This window comes from Leptosomus discolor, chromosome 15 (assembly GCF_034619465.1).
Source record: "Leptosomus discolor isolate bLepDis1 chromosome 15, bLepDis1.hap2, whole genome shotgun sequence".
Lineage (NCBI taxonomy): Eukaryota > Metazoa > Chordata > Aves > Leptosomiformes > Leptosomidae > Leptosomus > Leptosomus discolor.
Window position 1 is genome coordinate 12,411,040 of NC_141405.1, and position 23,312 is coordinate 12,434,351.

The 23,312-nt window shown below is 36.9% G+C and overlaps 1 protein-coding gene across 1 annotated transcript in view; it reads right to left on the reverse strand.

The window, feature by feature from the left end:
* The window catches only part of TBCD (tubulin folding cofactor D), a 113,071-nt gene that overhangs the window by 18,398 nt on the left and 71,361 nt on the right, over nt 1-23,312 (reverse strand). Inside the window, exons 17-25 of the mRNA XM_086473440.1 lie at nt 19,443-19,523; nt 18,605-18,678; nt 17,607-17,724; nt 16,074-16,134; nt 14,487-14,509; nt 7,640-7,671; nt 5,453-5,515; nt 4,928-5,004; nt 2,551-2,632 (exon numbers count right to left, since the gene is read on the reverse strand). Of these exons, the coding sequence (XP_086329566.1) occupies nt 2,551-2,632; nt 4,928-5,004; nt 5,453-5,515; nt 7,640-7,671; nt 14,487-14,509; nt 16,074-16,134; nt 17,607-17,724; nt 18,605-18,678; nt 19,443-19,523 (611 nt within the window). The remainder of the gene's footprint in view (nt 1-2,550; nt 2,633-4,927; nt 5,005-5,452; nt 5,516-7,639; nt 7,672-14,486; nt 14,510-16,073; nt 16,135-17,606; nt 17,725-18,604; nt 18,679-19,442; nt 19,524-23,312) is intronic.

Here is a 23,312-nt window from a genome sequence, read left to right on the forward strand (position 1 = left end):
ATTACATAATTGTGTCATACTGTCATCTAAGACTTAAATGATTGAGCAATATTTACAAGAGGAAGAGAGAACAGTTACCATAAGAACCGACATGTGAATTGTAACTCATGACTGACTTTTTTTTTTTTTTTTTCCTTAAACCCCTGTGCAATCGGCAGGCCTCAACTAGTTCCTCACATCAGGAAACTAGGTCCCTGTCCAGAAGTTAGCAATACCTTCATATAAGCACATCTATTATTTTAAAATTTCCAAACCACTGGAGTGTAAGATAGAGTCTTGAGGCCATAGGAAGATGCAATGCTTGCTTAGACAGCAAGATGACCTCAGACAGTAAGCCTATGACAGTCTTCCCTTATATTGCTGTAAATTTAAGACTGACATTTTAGCCAAATGACATAAAATTAAGGCATGACAACTAGCAAATGAGCAGCTCTTTACTTATAACTACTTCGTAATTATGCTAGTAAGGGTAACGCAAACGTTAATATTCTTCTAAGAGTCTTCAGCTTCATAAAACAACATGGCCTATGAAGTATCTACAATATTAATTCAACACAACCCATCCTGAAAGAATACAAGAGAAAGTCATCAAAACCAAACAAAAACATATTAAGACAGGAAAAAAACCCAACAACAACAAAAAAAACAACTGAAAGAAAAGCTGAAAACAAACAGCAGCAAAAGAAGTGATTCCATAAAATTGCAGACTTATAAGGGCAGATTCAGAATGCTGAATCACTCGATTTGTGTTTTCATTGTAATCTGTCCAGCCACAATGAAATACTGATTAAATTTTACCAAAAGCTCCCCCTGTCCCCCTAATCCACTTAATCATGTTTAGACCTGCTTTAACTGACTTAGACTCTAAGGCACTGCATTGTCATTGAATGTCTTCTGCACTGTAGCTTCCACACATACGGGCATACATCAGACATTAGGAGAAGGATTTTTAGTAGTGGATTTCAACCCCACAACATACAGAATTTAATGGGTATAAAATGCATAGGTTTTATTGGCATAGAGATTAAAATACATATTTTTTTATCTTTTAAAGGATGCTTGGAAGTATAACGGCACTTTTGTTACCATGTGTGGAAGAGGCTTTAGAGCAGTACAAGGCCAAATAAAAGCATAATCAAGACAAGCTGACTAAAGATTTTCTAGAACAGAAAAATTTCCAACTCACAATTCTATTCTCTAAATCATTCCAGAAAGTCTGATAAAAAAAATTTTGCCTGTATCTACAATCTGACTCTAATTGCATCCCTAGACTATCATGGCTGCATCACCATGATTCTTTCACGCAGAAGTCAGGTGAAAAGTTAACCTAGAATCCTGGAAAAAACAACCTAGCTTCATAGGCATCTAGAAGAGTACAGCATCAGAACAGCTGCAGCATGTTCTTCCAGCAGCTCATCTCTCCCTCTTGAGTCTGACATCTGGACAAGTTTTCTGAAGCCTGAAACTTCATCCTTACGTAAAATGTGCCCTGTTAACCTTTGAACTCGTTTTTACATTGCTTGCTTTGATTCAGCATTGTCTCCTCCTGCCCAAAGTGTTCTGTTTTTACAAAACATTACCATACCTTATCACATCTTCCCATGCTGCCCACAAAACATCAGGCATGCAGTGCCAAGCTGCATGAAGGAAACTGCTATTTTTGGAAACTTTTTTTTTTTTTAAGAAAACAGTAGAGATTGAGCAATATAGAAAAGATTTAAAAATCAAGATAGGCTGGTTTTATACACCAGCCATAACTTCTTTGGGGCATGGACTGATTGCATGTTACTATGTATGTGACAGGTAACAAGTTCATTATGGGATCTACCATAATAGAAATAAATAATAAGGTATCCTGTTACCTGATTTAGGAATGACTTAGTAATGAAAAAAAAAAACATTATTTTATTAAGTATATGTAATTTCACTGTCATATTTAAAAAACTGAGAACATAAATGTTGTAATTCTTAAAATATCTATCTATACAATCCAGCACTCTGTCTCTGATGGACACAATACAATTCAATACTTGAGACAAAGAAAGGTCCAAGATAGGCCCCTAACAAAAGTTTAAGCCTACTCCTGTACCACTGATTCAAATCCACAGATGAGGTTCATATGCACGTTTACAAGAACTCTGGGTGTCCTTGCTATCTTCTCCTCTTATCCCTAAACAATTCTTCAAGTCAGACACTATCTCTGGCATACAGTTTATCAAAACATGATGTGAAAATGCCTTGCTGCTTTAAAATGTATGATTTGCCACAAACAGATATTCTTTGCTTCTTTGTTTTACAGTATGGACTAGAAAAACAACCTGTTTTTCCTAAAATTCATTATTATGATACCTTGTATTCACCTCCAGTCTAAAACAAGCAAAACCCCTGAGACATCTCCTAGACTTTCAGTTGGCTTTACCATTCTTTCCTGAAGCATTTTAAGGTCCTTTAACGTTAGTGATGCTCCTCCCCATTCTATTCAATAGCTCCAAAGTGCAAGTTAGGTCCAGCCCAGTATTTTCTGCCTCTACTGTAAACATGAGTCATTACCCTGTAGAGCTGGATCAGCTTCTCCCTTTTCATTGATGCAATATTCATTACACAGCGCAGCCAGTGCAGAGACTGCAGACTCCTGTAACAAAGGCAAAACTGTGAACTTCATATATTTATCATAAAGTACAACCTTAGTAATTGTGCTTAGAATTAAAAGGTTAAGGAAAAAGAGAATGGATTTAAAAAAAAAAAAAATCATTCCCTTCAGCTACTGACTTTTACTTTCTTATTTCTTCCCAATATTGGTTTAAGAACAGTTGAACAGGAAACCTATCTAAGAAAAAAAAAAAGGTTCTACTCTTACTCCTTCAAAAGTACCAGTAAGCTAAATTAACACTTAAGACAATAGTAATGTATCAACTGTATTTTCAGTTCAGTTGAAAGACCTCCAGGAGGACACAGTATTACAAAATACAGAAGTCATTATTTCATCTTCAATACATTGATGCCAGATTGGTAAGAAATGAACCATATTTCCCCAGAAAGCTATAGAAAGGAAAAGGAAAAAAACCCCATGGACTGAAGGTTATAAACAAACCCCCCCCAAATATCCAGTAGCACAATCCTTGTGTCTCACTCTTAACTGGTTTAGAAAAGGATCAAAGGTTGTGTATTACGCCTGGACCTCCTAATCTTTAGAGTGGTTTCAGTCACTGACACAGAGCACAAAACTAATACAGCTGCTATTTCAAAAAGCATGTAACAAGTTTTCTCACAAAATTTATGGCTGAATTATATTTTTCAGCTAATAATATAATGCTGACCAAATTTATAATAAATTTGAGAGCCTACAAAACCTATGCACCGTTCACTCTGTATTAACAGCCATGATACCTATCGATACTCATGTTCTCCAGGTACAGGAAATCTTAACTGATAACACAGGAATCCTGTACAGCCTATTCATTCCACCCTCAAAGACACCTCAGACTTGTTCTCTATGCAAAATCAAGGACTTGAAAGAAAACCAGTATTCATCTAAATAATATTCTAACTACCGCAAGCATTATAGTAGCAAAATATACAGAATTATCTAATTGCTGTAGATCATCTAATAGTTTGGGCTGGAAGGGACCTTTAAAGGCCATCTAGTCCAACCTCCCTGCAGTGAGCAGGGACATCTTCAATTAGATCAGGTTGCTTAGATCCTCCACTTCCTAAAGAGAATGGTTTTCACCTTAAATGCATGAATTTACATTGGAAGAGTATACTCTATGTCAGAAAAAGAGATTACTTTTCAATGTCTTAAGCATTGCCTTTGAAATTATTTCTCTCTAAAATATATACAGAAATCAAATGAGAATTAACATTTACTAAACCTACTTTGTTCAACATTAATTCATGTTAACCAAACAAGTAAAAATTCTCTAAAGTCTGTAATTAATTCTTCTAAGCTTGGTTTAGAAGTTCAGTTATAAGACATACAAATTCTTTGAATAAATTGCTAATGCCAAGAGAATATTCCAAGAATTCAAATTTCATCTTTTAATTTTCTTCAGTGATTTGGATATGTTCTAGTCCACTCTGTCTTCCAAGGAAGACTTTCAATGAGCTATCAGATACTTGCAATGGCCTTTTAATCTCATTTTTAAAACCTAACAAAATGAACACAATATGTTATATTCAAATTGTGTCTGTGATGGTTGTAAGTTCTAACAGGGCAGACAAAAATTGCCTTTATAATTCAGTAGAGCCTTTAAGAAAGCAAGACGAACACTCATGGTATTACTCAGGAAAATTAAGGCAAATAACTGGAGGTGTTCAGATCATGTACATAAAATAGCATGAAACATATCCATAAATGGATTTAATATTCAGAATTAGAGTAGCTCGAGAGCAAAGTGAAAGGATTTGCAACAGAGTTTAATGGAAAATTTAAGCACTATGTCCTGAATAACTCTGGTTGATCACACCAATGTTCTCACTGTTTACAAACATGTCCTCAGTACATCAGGGCTGAGGACATCATCCAGAGATTCTTTTTAATTCTCATAAAAGTTTTCTGAAACTATCAAAATCAACATCTCTTACATGTATTACAGGTACACCAAAACGGACACAAAATGTCAGGTCAATGTAACCATACAGCCGACCGCAAGTAGCTTCAAGCAACCACCAGTGACTACTCACCACCGCCAGCCATACAAGAACAACCTTTGTGATAGCTGTTCAAGTATTAATCAAAAAGGTCCATTTGAATTTTGAGGAATTCAAATTTTTTTTTAAAAAAATAACCCTTCTTGCCAATCTAAGAAGCAGGCATTCAAGAAACAGTTAGATTCCACGGAAAATAATCCTCCAACAGAAAGAAAACATATTTCTAATTCTGTATTTAATATTAATCTTCCACATGAAGAAGGAGGAACTGTTGTACCTTTATATGCTGTTGTGCAGTGCTTGAAACATGAGGGAGACTTCTTAGACTGTCATTTATTAACCACTGCCAGCCACCTGAGTAAGGAACGTAAGTGGTATTAATTTTTCTTACTTTCTGAACTTCAGCATTCTCTGTTTTATTACAAAGACCAGCAATTATACCTATTGATGTATTTCCTTGGTTTTCCAAATAAACAAGGTCGTGATTCTCAATTAGTATAGCTATTCTACTTTGGTTTACAGTGTATATAGTGCAAACTCTGCTTGTGGTGATGCTGAAAACTTGACAGGAAAAAAAAACCCTAGTAAACAGCCAAAAAACAAATCTTCAAATAACATCATCGTTTCTTTGGTGTATTTATGTTTCTTTTTGCGTTTGCAGTATTTGTGTATCTTTTTGATTTTTTTTTATTTGTTAGGCCAGCCAAACCTTGCTAATCTTGCTTCTTTGAAAAACATAATTCATCAATACTTCAAAGAATAACAACTAAGATAATTAAAGGTTATTTAAAATATGACATACCGATTATTGGATCTCCTCTAAATGGCATTTTTGATAGTGACAACTTTTCAATTAAAGCACAGACTGTAAGAAAATAAACAAGATAACTGGATAAATACAAAAAAAAAGAGAAATTGCAGCAATTTTGAAGATACGATCACATCGAGTTACATCAGCATTAATTTTAAATTGAAGAAAATTTGCAAATAGAAGTCCAAAATATGTGAAAATAGAAACAGAGGAAATTACACTTATGATTCTTAAATACAAAAAAAGCTACTACGCAGTATCTGACACTAGTTAGCCTCATCATTCACGCAAATCCACTGTTTGGCGGCATGTTTTTCCCCCTGTGCCATTTGAGGTGCATACGCACAGATGAGCCACCCTTCTGATTCTCTACCAGTCTGTAAATGGCGACATAGCATCACTGATACAAGGACAATACTACAGCCACTAAAAAAACTATTAAAATATATATGAAAGGTTTGCCTACTGCTTATTAGCATTTATTTTGGACCTTCAAGGAGTGGCATCTGTTCACTGCACAGAGCTATAAAACAGGATGCAGCTTTATTTCCTTTGATATTCATAATACGAGAAAATGTCATTTTAATAATTAAGTCCTTACTATTTTAAATCTATAAAATTAAATTAGTTCTAAGCTTACAAAACCACTTTCAGAATAGTTTTTTTTTGCTGTTTAAGGGAACGGAGATTAACACAGCAAACATTGCAAACTTTTACTACATGATAGATCAACTGTATTGCTCAAATGAAAACTCAGCACTTGGGGAATACAATATCTTTCCCCTCCTGGTGATCAGTTCAAATAAAACAGATTGGTATACAACCATCCGCACTATCTGACTGCTTTAGAGCTGGTGGAGGGTTGGTGGAGAGGAGGAGGAGAACAGAACAAGCTACTATATAATGCCACCTTTTTGTTTTCCTCTCCTCCCAGAACTTAATCTTTGAATCTTACTCCAGGCTCTGTACACAGTTCATCTTCTTCATTTATAATCAACTTACTGGGCTCCAAATCCACTCTGGAATTCAGTCCTCACTATGGTAATGTCATATAATCAGGCTCCCTGTGCTTAAACTCCATCCATTACTGTATGTCAGGTTCTTTGTTCTAGTATTTACTCACAGACAAGTTTAAGTACAATGTGACTAAACCCAAGTCTCTTGGGGTTCCTCCTCAGTTCTCTAGGCTTCTTTATGCTCTATTGTGGTTGAGACCATCATCTTCATTAGACATGCAGGCAATTTGTGGAACATTTTCAATTCTTCTCTTATTCCACCTACACAGTTGTATCATGCCAAAATACTGTCATTTGTTCTTCTCCAAAACGATGCCATATTCAGCTCCTTAAAAGCTAAAACATATTACAAAAAACCTACCTATTCTTCCAGCCTCCATTACCATGTCACAAGACTGTAAACTCCTTCAAAGACTACAGAAACCCCCCTGTCCCATCACCCCTTCTATTTGACCACGTTTTCATCTTGGTACTGACACTTCTTCACCCACTAAGTTTGGATGGCTTCATATCTTCAAAGCCACAAGCTGCTACGTGGCACTTCTTTATTCAACCCATGAGCAGGAAACTCAAGTTGGCATCATTTCCTTATCCACTCAGGCTACCTGAATGGACACTTTTTCCTGCAATGCCCTTCCTCTTTACAGTGGTTCTGTATATAATAATCTTCAAAATTCATGTGAACAACCCATCATCTTTTCTGTGACACCACCCTTTCCACAAACTCTTGTTTATACTGTCTTTTTTCTTCACCTTTGCACACACATATATTATGATAAAATCACTAGTTAGATGATGGCATTTGTCTTAATGGACAGATCATAACTGTTCTGGAGAGGAATCTGAGTAAATCAATAAAGGAAGCCAATTCAACCCTGAAGAAAGCTGACTGCGTGCAACAATGGAAGCAGAGAATGTGTGACATAAACCCAAGAACTATCTCCAACTCTTACACAAACAGGGTTATTCACAAGTGCACCAGCAACCAATGTTCCGATGTACCTGTCTTCTGACTGGCCTCCAAAATTTGTATTTTTTTTAATTACTTTGCATACTTTATTTATGCATTCAACACAATATATGCAAAACGAACTGGAAAAAAGCAAACAGAAAATTCATGACTGTACATTTTCTGTTTTCACACCACAGCTGCAATACTTACCAGCTGGTCTCATCAGTTCTCCACCTAAACCCCTGCAAAGAAGAAACAGAGCCTTCAGAAAATAACCTACCACAAGCAATCTTGAGTGCTTTGCCTAGTGACAAAAAAACCCTCAAAACCATCTCAGAATGAAAGCAGATCACAAAATACCTGCAGTTCTGTATTTGACCAACTATAAAATACTTCTTTGTAAATCAACTGTTGTCTTGACTTCAGCGTGACTTACACAAAACCTTCCTCAACATTTAACTTCCTTCTTGCAAAAATGCGGTCCCAGTCTTTCTGATTTTTAATGTGAATAATAAGATTGCCAATTTCCTTCTGCTTTTCTTTTCACTTGCTTCAGAAGCATTCCAAACCCGTGGGACTTGCCACAGGACTTTTCAGTCATGCAGCCTCTATGAGCTTCTGACTTCCACATGCAATCTTTTAACAAAATCTTCATCTCTGGAACATTAAATAGAAACTTCACTTATCAGTTCCCATTTTCACAAATGTTAACTGGTTTACTTTCCTGGCAAAGTTTCTCACCCTTCACCCTCTCCTTCCTTGCTAAAGCCCCCTCCCAGGTGATTTTGCATTTATCACTGCAAGTGAGGGGGTAAAAACTTCCAATACATCAGGAAAGGGAAAGAAACAAATGGCTCAAGATGCTTCAGACCCTCCTGAAGCAAGTGTGTGTTACATAAGGGTGGCTCACCAGCTCACAGCTCAGGCTTATCCAGCTCAGTTATCTGTCTGAACTGGGAAGACAGTGGGCAGAGGGAGATGTGTCCTGAAAAGGGCAGGGCCTGTTTCCATTCTTCAGCCTCTCACGTCTCTGGGCAGAGCAGTGCCTCCTCACCCCGCTGAGCAACGTCTGCTGGTTACACGGATATCCCCAAGGTGCCGTGAGCACTGCTTGGGGTGTTCTGCTCAGTGTCACCCTCTGTGGCTTAATTTTTCCATTTTATGAACCTTTGACCCTTGCCCTTCCTTTGGATATTTCCTCCCTCGACTCCTTATTCTAGTCTCCCTTCACTTCTGCTGGAATATTTCCTCCCTGAGGTGTGCCAAACCCTTAATCACCTGTTTGTATGGCCATGCTCTGGCAGAAACTCCCAGCAAGGGGGAGGAACAACAAAGGCTTTTTTGTTTATTTGCTTGGGTTTTTTTTTTTCTTTTAAAAAAACCTTTTCTCCCCTCCTCTCCTCCTCCCTCCCACAATAAAATTAGTAGCTATGCTCAGAAGGCAAACTTAGCAACCCTAACAACTGTTAGAACTTTGTTCTCCAATTCATCCTTTAATATGAGCTTCAAAAGCCTAAACATTTTAAACAAGTTTTTCCATTCCATACAAGTAGGTGCCTCCTGTAACATGCACTGGGTTTTTGACTGCTCAACATTTTCATTGGTTTTTCAGTAATGCAGAGACGTCAACTCCACAATATTCTCATCTGCCATAGATTAGCACTTCCTTTAATTGGGAAACTTTTGCTTTTGACAATCAATATATTAAGCTCAATGTAATAATCCACAGCTCAGTTTATCATCATATGAAGCAAGCACAGATTCCACATCCCCATGATGATAAGGTCTTTGCATTATCCATCCCATCTTCCTGCCATGTTGTCTGCTGCCCAGCTTCTAAAACATTTAAATTAGAAAACAAAGAAGTGATGCAAGGAGTGAAGACAGCGGCAAAAATAGAAGAATGATGTGGCAAGGCTTGCTTCCTCTTCAACGTTTCTTTTCCCCTCATCTTGTCCTCACCCATTCCTTGCCTTTTGTCTGTTGTCTTACTGCAAATGAGTATAAAATAATGATCTTGTAAATTTGTTTGGTGTGCAACAGAGTCTGCTGATGCAAGGATTCAGATACAGACTTCTGTTCAAACTACAAAGCAAGAACTGAGTCATAAAGGCTGCTCTTCTCCACTTCTTCACACTGCCAATAAGGAAGTCAGGCCACTTAAAGCTACTCTTATGTTAATAATTTGACAGCTATCCCTTCCTTTGGCATTACATCAACTCAATTTAATTTCAGAGTTTAAAGCTTAACTGAGGATTGTTGTCCCTGTGCAAGAATGAAGAATGGTGACAGTGATTTGCATAGGAAGATTTCCACGTAACACAGAAACTATAATCAAATCTATCTTTGAAGGCACTGTGACACCATGTGTTCTCCTCCGCAAAACTTTTCAAGTTATTTCTTGCCTAGACATCACAGTATGTCCATCAATATATCTAAAATTTTTCCCCTTTCCACAGTTCATACATATTTCAACTTTAAGAACCGAGAATTCTATCATAATCCCAGATCTTTCCTCAGTCAGTGTTTAGTTTGTCAGACATGATGTGCATCTTTCTATTAACTTTATCTCCCTCTACAGTATTTCACTAAATTAAAAAGATACGGATCTACCTAATTCAGAGATTCTGAATTTTGCTGTACAGTCAGTATTCTCTCTTTTTTCTTCTGAAGACACATCCACAAGCTGCATCACATTATTAGATGTACCTGTTTCAAGGTTTAATTATTAATTCAATTTGTAAATTGACTGATGCAATGCCCAGGTTCCATGAGCTCCTAAGCATTCCTTCCTATGTGCAGACACAGCAATGATTCTCTCCTAGAAACATCCTAGGATAAGTCACAATTTAGTTGTAGAAAATATAATCAAAATGTATAATATCCCTTGTAGAACCGCTGAATTAAGATTACGGACCCAAGAATGCTGGTATCTATTTTAAAATTTTGTAGGTCTGAATCAGAACCAATGACAGTGCTGTCTTCAGCGCATATAGAAGTCCAAGGTACTTTTGTGGATAAATTTTTTTTATTTACTTAAAACCTGTTTTTTGTAAGAAGTTCAGAATTCATCCAATTGCAAATACTCAATTCCCAGGCAGCTAAGAACATCTGCTGAATAAGTATTTTCATCTCCATATGAATAGTAACCAATTATTTTCCATGGGAACTCTGTCCCAAATAGAATTGAGGTATCTTACAAGGTCCAGGTTGTACACTTACTGGGCTCCAGAAGTACAAAATGGCTTTATCACAAGGTACACAGAGGAGGAAAGAGATACCTTTGAGCACAGATGAAAAAGCCTGTGTATTTAATAAATAAATACTTACGGTCATTCCTTGAAGATGCAGAGAATAAACTATACTAAGCTGACACCTATTTTTAGGTTACTGTAAATTCATATGCTGACCATACACGTTTTGTATTGTATGCTAACAGCAGAAGAACACAGGTGAAATCATGGCTCTATGGAAGTAAGAGTTTTCCCAGTGACTTTGGTTAGCAGCAAAAGAATTTCACCTTCTAACTCTTCAGAACATAGTATAGCACAATCTCCTAGAGCCATCATGCCACTAGATGCAAGAAATAATTTAAATTTGGAAGAACTGTTAAGATGAACTTTGTTGCAAGGCTGGAATTATTTGCTGATTAAGCTAATATGCCTAAAAAACTCTTTTACGTAGATGACTGCCAAGAAACACATTTGCCCTGAAGCCATCAAGGTTAGTTGCAACCTTACAGGTCTTTGAAATGAGACGAGTTTCTCTTTTGCCTAGCGCCCGTCAACACCTACAGGCTACCTTAATCTTTTGGAAAAGTTGAAACTCCAAAGATGAAGGTGCAGCTTACACTGACTACTGTTCTAAAAACATGAAATTGCTCGTCTCATGTAGCTGACCGTGTAATACACACAGACAGTCTCCTCATATGTTACAAGAACGAGATTGGAGCAAAACTCAGCACACAGCACATTGCACTACCTGAATCACCCAGTGTGGGAGTCGCCAGCACACACAGCGCATCCTCTCACCCAGCTCCGATGGGAACCCTGAAGGCCCAATAAACAGAACACTTGCTGAAATACAGAAGCGCACTGCAACTACCTGGAAGAAGCCCAGCATATCTATCTCCAGCACTTCCATATCCGTCCCTAAATTATCTTGTTACCCAACTCTGTGTATTAAGACCTACATTATCAGACTCAGAACTGGCTACAAGAAAAGAGGTAAAAAAAATTCTGAACCTATTCAGCTGAATATTCAGTCAAGAACCTTGTATCAGATGATGCACTTTTGAAGAATTTTAACAGAATTACTATTAAAAAATACTTTTCTCTTGAGGACTTTTCCTATTGAGAACCAGTACAAGGTCTTAGATGCACTACAGAAATATGTCCTACAAAAAAAAATACTAACCATGCTGGTTCAGTGGGAGCATAATATAGATCAGGCTGGCCACTAACACCGTGTTTCAACTGGCAGACTGACTTCCTATCCCAAGTAAGACAACTTAAGGCAACAGATGCCACAAGTTTTTGTCTTTTATATACAAAATTATATAAACAAAAGTTTAAAGCAAATAAAATATATAGCTTAATTTTAGCTATATAGCTATAATATATATAGCTAAATATATATAGAGAGAGCACGCTATAAAATAGCTCTATAACCCGTATAGCACAAAACAGGCACAACAGACAAACCCTCTGTTTAAGTGGCATGGTCTGCATATGACTTGCTACAACTAGTGCCCATTTAACACAGAAAATCAGGCTCACTGCGCAATACTCAACTGGAAGTGCACATGCAAATGCTTAAACCAACCAGCTCCTCAAGACAAACTAGTGCATCAAATGTGTCAGAATCGAGACTAATGGAAGGAAGTACATACTGATGTGCCTGGGCTTGCATTCTCCTTTTTCAGCGTACTATGGTAAACCCAGAAAAGCACTTAGACAGGAAGACAGAAAGATACTTGCATTTTTAAAAAACTGTTAACACAGTAGAGGACAGGATTTTCTACAATTAGCATTAGTAAATTTGATTGCTTCAACTTCACTCAAAATTGAGAGACTGTGCAGCATTACTCAAAACTTGGACTCCATCCTGACTGAAGAATAATTGATGGCCATCATTCAAAATCAGGTTAAAGGCATTACAAGAGCTGCTAAGCAATGTAAGATGATTAGTTAAATATAGGTGTCCATTACAGCACTTTGGCTTTATCTTTTTTTGACTTGAGATTGAGGACTCAATGGAATCCTAAGCATTAGACAATTAAGAAACTCACAACCCATCTTCCAGCTTAAAATTCATAAATTACAACTTTAAAAACTCCCAAAACACCACAACATTTTTACACTTTACTTCCTTTTCCCTTTTTCATAGGCCAACGCAATTCTGAAAACAGCTTCATCAAAGCAATAAAATCCATTCAGTCCACAAAAAGACAGCTATTTTGCTGCTAGAAGTGAAAGCAAAATATCTAATAAACATGTGGCCTGATGCTTTTTGTTAATGCAGTTTTAAAACTAGAAACTCAAATAAAACACATAGGTTTTCAACATTCCTACAAGATGTTGTTACACTGAAATCCCGGTAGCAATTTCTCAAATGGAAATCTTTGGAATATTATGTGCAATAATTACTCATCATGAAACAAGTTTGGCTTGTTTCACTAAATGCTTGCCCAGCAATACTCAAATTGCTGGTTTGTTTTTATAACCTAGTTTATTTTTCTTGTCCTGTTTTAAAATATTTTATGCATACCAATATTTTAAAATATGAATTATAGTAGACATCTGTCTCAGCCTAAGTATGAGAGTAAACAGCAGTGAATCAATTTTGCTTGGAGTTGAATTAGAAGTCTTATCTAGAATGAAAACATTTCTGTAGGCATCTTATAAATACCATTAAGTGCAAGAAGTGCACATTATGACAAAAACAAATTACACCCAAGCTCCACCCTGACATTAAAGAATTTATGGGAGCCAAGACAGCCACCCACAGAGACACTAATATTCAGTATCAGCATTAAAACCATCTGCCAGTACGAGCTAACTTTGGAGTGGAAGTTTCACATCAGTATGTACGACCCTCAAGAAGTTAATTTTAATATTTTTTTCAGAAAGCTTCAGGATACAAAAACATACACAAAAATTCCTTAAATTAATAATAATAATTACACAAAAAGTTTTATTGTTTTCCTATATGTCATGCGCAAAGAAGTGAACTAAACTGCTCAAAGAGTTTGTCAGTTAAAGCAGGAAAATCCCCTCATTCACATACACAATCATTAGGAATGCAAGTCATAGGTTTTGTGATCTTTAAATTTAGGAATAAACTCTGAAGTCATGTACCAATTTTAATTCACATTTACTTAACAGTTACTTGGGCATACTCCCTTTATTTCCTGGAAGCTTCAATAAATAGGAAATGAAAAACTCAGTGAAAACTCGGATACATTTTCTTTGGTGCAAGAGTTGAAAAATTGCATTGAACCTTTTGCAATACTGCTGGCCTACTCAGTACACGGGATAAGGAAAGTAATTGTGGAACTTAGATAGAAGCTCCTTTAATAAATAAATAGATAAATAAATTTTGGACTCATTAACTTATTAGTTAAAGGTCATTTCTATAGACCTATTTGAACCAAACAAGTACTACAGTACAGGTGAATAATGGGAAAGAAATCCATGACTCACTGCTGAAGTCAGGGATTAGTGAGCCTATTCTGTTTCACATTCTTTCCTTTAACTGTCTCTATCCCAATACCGAGACCAGTACTTACCACTTTCCCATTAATCTACCATGCCTGTGAGTCGCACTCTCTAAACACCACCACCACCATTATAAGACGACATCAGCCTGTGTAATAGGTAGACAAAGCCAAAAGAATGCATGCACTTGCATTCTGATGAGCTGTGAGACTGGCAGTCTATGGTAGGTGTAACTAACTTGCACCAACCAACAAACCCCCTAGGACCCTCCTGTTTTCATTACTTCTAATTGATACTTTCCACTACGAAAAATAGGTTTTTTCCATCCATTTTCTTACCTGTACAACTGACGACTGCAAAGCTGGGGGAAAAAAAAAAGCAACAAACATTGATATCAGCACAGTTTGTTTGATAGAAAGCGTTTTCATTTTTCCTCCTCGCATGCAATGTCTACATCCTGTGAGCTATGCAACACTCTGGATTATTTTAAAAGTAAAATTCAAAGGAAAAATCTTTCTTAAAAACTCTCTCTATACCCATTCAAATTCTACATTCAAAGAAAATCAATGTAACACATTCATAAAGAACTAGTTTTCTTAATTCCAAATCCTAGCTACTCCTGCACATACTCTGGAAGCTAGTTTGGCTTTTTAAAATAAAATTGCTTTCCACAGTTGGGCCTTTTAAAGTTATTATATACTGCATTGTCTGAAAACTGATTTTATATATTGTTAGCCACAGATTAAACAGAAAAAAACAAATATTCAAATGTGACTGAAAAATATTATCTCATTGTTAACATTACAGTAGGCCTCCTTGAAAAAAACAGAATTATCAAATTTCTATGTAGTAAAAACCCCAAAAAACAGATTTTAAAAAGAAAAAGCTTACATCGACTTCGCAGATTAATTGTAAGAACAGACAACAACAGAAACTGTAAAGTGTTGTAACAAATCAAGGCCACTGTAACAGTACAGATACTGCAGATCAAGCTTTCAGGCATTTCGACATGACAAAATGAAACAAGGACAAAGATGCTTTTTCAACCTGTAGCAGCAACTTTCACCTATGCCCAGAATTAAGCAAGCACCTATGTACTTTAAAGCATAATGGGTAAATGGTAAAGCCTGACAGCTTTAGCACCTCGGAACCGGGACTAAAGGGACTATAGATACTGCAGAAAATAAGTGGGAGCCTGAACGCTGAAGTATTGTCTGTTCCACAAGGTGAAGAAATAGGAGCCAAAAGAAAAAGACAACAGCATGGGACGACTTCAAATTAAAGGGACAAGTTAGGCAAAATTAGCTCCGTAGAAGCATTTTTAATTTCTGTGAGCAAGACAAGACTTCATTCGTCATAAGCAGAGATAAAGACAACACATCAGCTGAAATACAGAATATGACTTTCAAGGTAAACAGGTAAATCATGGATGCAAGAATTTAGCAATGAAATCCCAATAAAGTAAAAAAAAAAAACCAAAAACCAAAAAACAAAACAAAAAAAAAACAGAAAGAAGAGAGAGTGGACTCACTAGGAGATCTCTCTTGAGCACAGTCACGTTAAGGCAACAGCCATACATCTCTCTGCAAGACCAGTCAGAACATACAGAAAGGCAGAAGAAACAGAAGGGGAAAGAAAAACAAAGCCAAACCCCAGGCAGTGTTGCAGAGGTGCAACTGACAGCACCAGAGCAAGTGGCAGAAGAGAAAGGGACCAAATACAAAACTATACCAGAGTAAGACACATGGCCAAAGACACCCAGCTATCAGACAGTCTGGAGTGTGTGTCCAAAGCCATATCTGCGAGACGGTTTACTTTGGGCAAGGGGAAGAGGAAGGTGGAGAATGGCTGTCTTAACCGTAAATGTTTGTTTAAAGACAATGCAACATACCAGGTTAAAAGATACATTTATACTTGCTACAAACCTCTTGATGGATTTGCTTCAGTCCCTCCAATGATTTTTCATCGAAATAATATGTTATAGATCTGTAAACGTATACAAAATTTTTATGACTGGTTTCCTAATCATGCTATAAATAAATTTTCTTCTATGACTTCATTGTACTTTCAAACAGAAAAACAATCAATTGCTCTCCAAATTATGCTCAACAGAAATATGAAATATTTAATTTTAAATAGTTCAGCAAACATAATAACACAAATTCTTTCTTATGCAGCAAACTCATTCTTAAAGGACTATAAAAAATTAGTGTCACTTACTAATAACATTTTAATCAGCTATACACCAACAAGTCTTCTCAGCTCAGTTGTCTTTTCGGGCTCCAACACTTTGGTGATTTTTCCCTCAACTTCAAGTACTTCTTACTATTAAAAATGCTATACATCTTTTTCTCTACCTTTTCAACTTACTTGAAAAATGAACTCTTAAGGTTAACACAAATTCTTTTGATAGACACTGTTGGTGAAAACAAGTGCTCTTTGTCACTAAATTAAAGCCATAAAAATCAGTGCACATTATTTGAATTCGTATCAGTATATTTAGCTCATACAAACAATGACAACATTAAGTTTGTTAGATGTCACCACTTTAGACATCTTTGTAGGACTGCATCAGAATGTTCCCAGAAGTAAAATAAAAAAGGTTAATCAGACAGTAATTACCCAACTTGTAAAATGAAAATAACCCAGAAAGTCTGTCTGCTTTTATTAAATATATTTCTTCAGTGTACACATATCTATGACTCGGGCAGAACTGTATGTGTTTCCAGTGAAGACTGCACTCTGTAATCTTACTTTCCACTGCCTTGACCTTAAAGAGCCTCTCATCCCAATTTAAGTCACTCCAGTATAAAATTCTACTGCTAACGTTAACTTCCAAACACGAGTTTTTGCAATACAGATTTTCAACCATATTTCTCTTTTGCTTGTTGTGAAAGAAAGAAAAGGTAAAGGACTCATTTCTTTAATCACAACATTAAAGCAAAGACATCTCCAAATAATTTTGTCAATTAGTCTAGCTACATCACCTATATGCAATACGTGTGTGTGCACACATACAGACACCCATATACACACATATCTATCTATCTATATATGTATATCTGGACCAGCATTCAGCAGCAACAAATAAATCCCATCCAACTCAACAAGCTGCTTGAGGAGGTTATTTCTCCAACACTGAGGACAAAAGACTGTTCCCTCACCAGGAAGACAGCATACTTATGGGGAAAGGGGGTTTAATCTATATTTAAATGGTAACTTTGAACTCTCCAAGTAAGGCAGCAAATGATCTTACTTTTCTGGTGATGAATTTAGACTTAAGTTTATAACATCACTGAATAAAATGCGAAGGCTTGGCATGACTGATCAAAACAAGCAAAAATTCAATGGAAAAGAAAGTTCAGTAAGATGGAGATTTCCATAATTATACTCAGGAAGCTTTCAATTGACCAGGCAAGAAAGGAAAATTTATAGTCAAGATAATCTTGCATTTATACCTATTATTCTCTTCTGCTAGTTTACACAGTGCATGGGATATCTCAGCACAGGCAAGAATTGCCCCATGGCGTGTATGCAGATCTGTGCCCACTGATAAAGGCAGAAGTCTTGGCAAAACTGAAAGAGATTAAATAATTATTCTTTTAAAGACAAAGCACAGTGACAGACCACAGTTCTAAATGTAATCATGTCTGCCTAGAAATAACATAGGAAAACCATTTTTGGAAAGCCAGGCCAAGATATCCTGGCCATTACACGAGAACCAAGTTTTAAAAACATAAGTAAATTCTGACAAAACATACTAAGCCACACCAAGAAATTTTGTACTCACAACTACCTCCCTGTTTGGTGTAAATAAAATAACATACTTGCTATTAGGCATGGGGCTGGCTGAGTGGTAAGGGAAATGAGGCTTGTACTTCCATATAAACTGCCCCCTTCCTAGTCCGCTGCAGGGAGCCTAGGTAAGCTCTGTAGCCAGAGTCACCTGGGTGCCAGCGGCTGTCTTTCAGCCACTTCAAAAAGCAGCTGGTACCTCCTCAGAATCTTGAGTGTGCCAAGCAAAGGATCCTGAATTCACGCTAAAACCCATTTGATTACACATACAACAGTCAAAAAGGAATTCTGAAGATGTCAGACTGGACAAGACAAAACAGATCCCCCCACCCTTTGTGACACCAAAGCCGTATCAACAGAGGAAAAGCTAAGAATTTGAGGGCTAGGTGCTGAATTGTTGCAACAGAACTACAGCCGTTTCTTCATTTTGGAACTAGCAGGGTCCAGTGTAGCCGGATAACTACAGCCCCCAGATAAAAAAAGATCTGGCAGTATTTTACAAATTTTGCAGTAAAAGTGGTCACTACACTGTATTAAGTTGCAGGGGAAATCTTAATTTTTATCAAGTCATGATGCATGTTTAAATCTTCTTAACCCATTTTTGCTACATCAGCTAGAACGCTTGATACGGCACGCTGTGCGGAACTTATTTGTTACCTACCCACATTTGCCATGTATTCAGGAGCCCGAGGAGTGAGGTTATGCAGAGCTTTGGTTGAAAGTTCTCGAATAACACTGAAGATGTAAAAAAGCATTTTTGGATTTTTTGGGGTTAGCAATTCAGTAGAAGTAATGTATTAAAACAAATAACATCAGGAAGGGACTCCTGCCCCAACCAAAATAAAGACCCCCAGCAATATTAAAAATTACAGTATTCTCTGTCCATCCTATCTTCCCCCCGTCAAAAAAAGCCAACAAAACAAAACAGTGGACCAAACAGACAGCCTACAGCTAGCTTTTAGCTATATGAATAGAACTTATTGCTGAAAGAGACAAAGAAAAACAGAAGTGTGGATGGTAGAACCTGAGGGCTCATTCTATGCATTGGCAGGGACGCTACCGTAAACTATTATTATTTCTCATGATGCAAACTATTATCAGCACTGATATAATCTCATTTGTGTTATATGTACACATTTTAATCTTCATGAACACTGAATATGACTAAGCACCATCTCTACGCATGAAATCTACTTTAATTATGATAATTGTATGGTGATGGTGTTTATCCCTCACATACACTATATACCATATAAATGTGTTTTATTAATCTATTAACAGATTGAGGTCATGGCAAAAAGACAAAATTCATAACCATATTTTAAGTGACAATATGCTAGGGAGATATAGATGACATCAGCTACTACTTGTCCAGTTTCCTTCAGCCAAATGCTACTGCAAACTCTAGTATAAGCAAAATTGACAAATATAATCTAGGAAAGCTTGACAGGCAGAACAGTCAATTCCTGGATATTAATAATCAGACTTTACGAACTTACCCATCCCAGTGGTTAATCTTCATGTTAACTAAATGATCAATCATTGGCTGTGTATACTCAGGAAAGCCAGCAATAAACACACTGAAAAAGAAATGTCCATATAGAGTACAGAATCAACATTTGTGTGCATTTTAAGACAAGCTACTCTAAAGATTTAAATCTTCTAGTCTTAAAGCAACCAAAAAAAATTACTTAAACATGCCTTTTCCTAAATAAGATGCAGCTGAACGAGATAATACAACGGGAAATACTTTACAACTATTGAAAAAAATTAAATCAGTTTTGTAAAACTTTCAGATTCTTTATAAAAACTACCATACATACAAAAAACTTGATAGCAATGAAAAGCAAAAATAAACAGTCAATTCCCATTGCTACATTCTAGAAAATCTAGATGCCTATATTAACTTGTACAATTATTTCAGACTGGAGAAACATATTAACAGTGCAATTCACAGAACACAGTAAAATTAAGTTACAGAAATGTGCTACATCTTCATTAACACAAGGGTCCAAAACTGAATGTGGGTTTTCAATTAGTCCCTTTTTAAAAATCAAATATACGCAAAAAGTCAATTCTGACATAAAATGTGAAGTCAAGACCTAAGATGTAAGAGAAGACCAGAATTAATTAGCTAGGTAGCCTGCATAATTACCTAACTTTACAGCCATACTTTCTTTTTGGTCTTCAGAAGCATCAACTATCGAAAGCTAAGGTCAACAGAATTGAAATGGTTTTTCAGTACATCCGATTATGTTAAATAATCCTGGAAAGCCGAACAATCAGTAGAATGTGTTTGTTTCAAAACGGCGTGCACAGAGGGACGAAATTAAGGACGCATGGATTACCTCAATTTCACCTTTTTGTATCTTTTGAGTGATTAACTTTGCAACCATAATAGTGTTCCATTAGTACACGTGTGTGTAATTAGAAGCAAAACAAAGACAAAAAACAAATACTGATGCATGTTACCATACAGATATCTGTGTAATTCATCAGAAGAGTAGGAATCCTTAAATCCACAGCACAGACCTCAGTCACTTGAGCCAATGCAGGATACAGAAGTACATGCTATCTACTACTGCTATGAGCCCCAGAGGGGGATTAGACAGTTGGTTGAACCGGTTGTGGATCCCAGCAGAGAAATGATAAAATTCATTACTCTCTGGTTCCTTTCCCTGTTCTGGATGAACATACAGTATCAGACACACTTACCCTGCCGTATTTCAGTTCTCCTCTCTTCTTCAGTTGCTTTTTGGGGCCTAGTTTTAGCACTCACCATTCTTTCCAACCATTTTAATCCTAACCTCCTTGCCCAGCTCATCAAATTTGATCTCTTGGGCCATGTCTGTAAGCCCAATCTCACTTTCGGTTTTAGTTTATAACTCTTAACTAGTGTCCTCATCTTTTGTACCCTAATGAGTATTTAACGCAAGCAGCCTTGGATACAAGTGTAGCCTTCCTGATAATGCTGGTAAAATTTTTGTATCCCACTCTACTTAGATTAAGAAGCTACTTCCTTAACTCTGCCTTTACCAAGCCCAGAACTCCTGGAATCACATAATCTTTTTACTCTCAATTCATACAAAATGGGTTTCCTCTACCTTCCACCCTCAGAAACAGAATATGATATTTGAGCTGAATCTTCCAAAGATGATCAGCAAAAAGTTTCAAAAGGGCACCTAGTGTAAAAAATTTGCATAAATATATTTAGATTTGAAAGGATATAAGCAACTATTTATACACACACATATCTATCATACATATATATATATATATATATATATATATATATATATGCTCTCTACAACTACCTGACAGGAAGCTGGAGCGAGGCAGGGGTCAGTCTGTTCTCCCTAGTAACAAGTGATAGAACAAGGCGAAATGGCCTTAAGCTGCACCAGGGGAGGTTCAGGCTGGATATTGGGAAGAATTTCTTTACTGAAAGGGTTGTCAGGCATTGGAACAGCCTGCCCAGGGAGGTGGTGGAGTCACCATCCCTGGAGGTGTTTAAGAGATGGGCAGACATTGTAGGGACACGGTTTAGTGGTGTTGATAGAGCTAGGACAAAGGTTGGACTTGATGATCTTAAAGGTCTCTTCCAACTGAAACTGTTCTATGATTCTATATATAAAAATACATATGATACTGCCTCTCTACAAGAATACATCGTCATTTATTAACCAAACCTGAATTCAGCTGTAGAACCTGACACATCTTTTCTGAGTTTTTACTGCTCAAAGGAATCTAGTAGTACCGACCTTCACACCTGCCCAGCCTCCTTTCTCACAGAGGCATTATGCTGGCACACAGTGTCCAGGATTGTTTTATCTGGGTGGGGGAAGGACAGCTAAAGATTCTAGATCTGGAATATGAACATCAAGCAGCTTTTTCCAGCTACATAAACAATTACACCACCTCAAGGCACACCGATCAGAAAGGTCCATTCTTCCTACCACATCATAATGATACATGTTTTCTGTGCAGCCAAATATATGTTTATGTACTTTTCCTTTGATGTTACTCAGACGAAAATAAGGAAATAATTAAATATTGACCCAATAATTACCTCCTGCTTGAAAAGCAAAGTGGTGAAGATTTTTTAAAGTAATATGATGAATGAGATGACAAATACTTTACAAAGAACAGTTTGATTAATAACACTGAACGCGGTTTCAAGGAATCATGCTACTAACTGCATAATATTACTTATAAAGAATTTATAAAGTTATTCTTTCTATTACACAATTTAAAGAAAGGCTCAAGAGCAGAAGAAATAAATCAACTTTAAAAATATTTTCACTTAAGATTTTTGCAGTATATACCTCCTCCTCCTACAAAAACCCAGGAAATCGCAATGAAAAGAGTAACAAATTAACATTTGAAAAAAATAATAAATTAACAATTCGGCTCTCAAAAACCAAGGAGAATATAATTAGTCTCCAAGTCAAAATTACAAAAGAGAGAAAATAAAAATTGCTTTGTCAATTCTGAATGTTTTCCATTTTCTACTACTACAAAAATCCAGAGTTTCAAAAATCATATTGATGCTCTACGGATCTAGAGCAGCACCAAATACCAAGCCACTGCATTTCCCCATCGCAGCTCAGTAGGCGGGAGCTCTGGGGAAGGGTGTAGGAGGAGGGTGTGGACCCCAGAAGGAAGGACAGTACAAGTGAAGTGGGTGTACAGACTGAAATGATCATGCACAAAAGGGACAATGTGGAGGTGGACAGATTAATTAAAAAAAATAGTCAAGGAAAGGATAGAGGGTTCCAGTGCAAGTTATCTTTAGAAACTGCTCATTGGAAGTCACAAAGCTGGCAACAGAGCACAAACCTTCATATGCCTGTTTGCTGTTTCTGTTCCCAATAATATAATCTCGTCAAGCCTTTCTGACCTCTTGGCTTCTGAGCAACGTGTAACTCCATAGGGCAATTTAGCTGACCTATCTCAAAACGGTCTGAATCACCCTCTGTAGGTGCCTGTCTCTGCATTGGCTATGGAGAGAGGCTAGACACCTAGGCTAGACTGTCTGTCTTAGACAACTAAAGCTCGAACCCAGCCCTCAGCCTTTTTCATCTTCTCATGAGGAAGTGCAGCCTTATGTTCATTTTAGTCATCCTGTGCACCCAGCTTGTCTCCGAATTCCCCTGACTTCAGCATTATTGTATTGTCAGATAGCGGACCAGAACAGAAGACAGTATTCCAAGACAAGCCACTGATTTATAACAGCACCACACCAGTTTCGGTACTTCCCATCACATTCTTTGCAGACTCCATGCTGCCATGATCAGGTTGTTTTTTCAAACATTACTGCATACTGTGGCTAGATTTGCAGTGAGCTACCTATGAAAAATATAAGCACT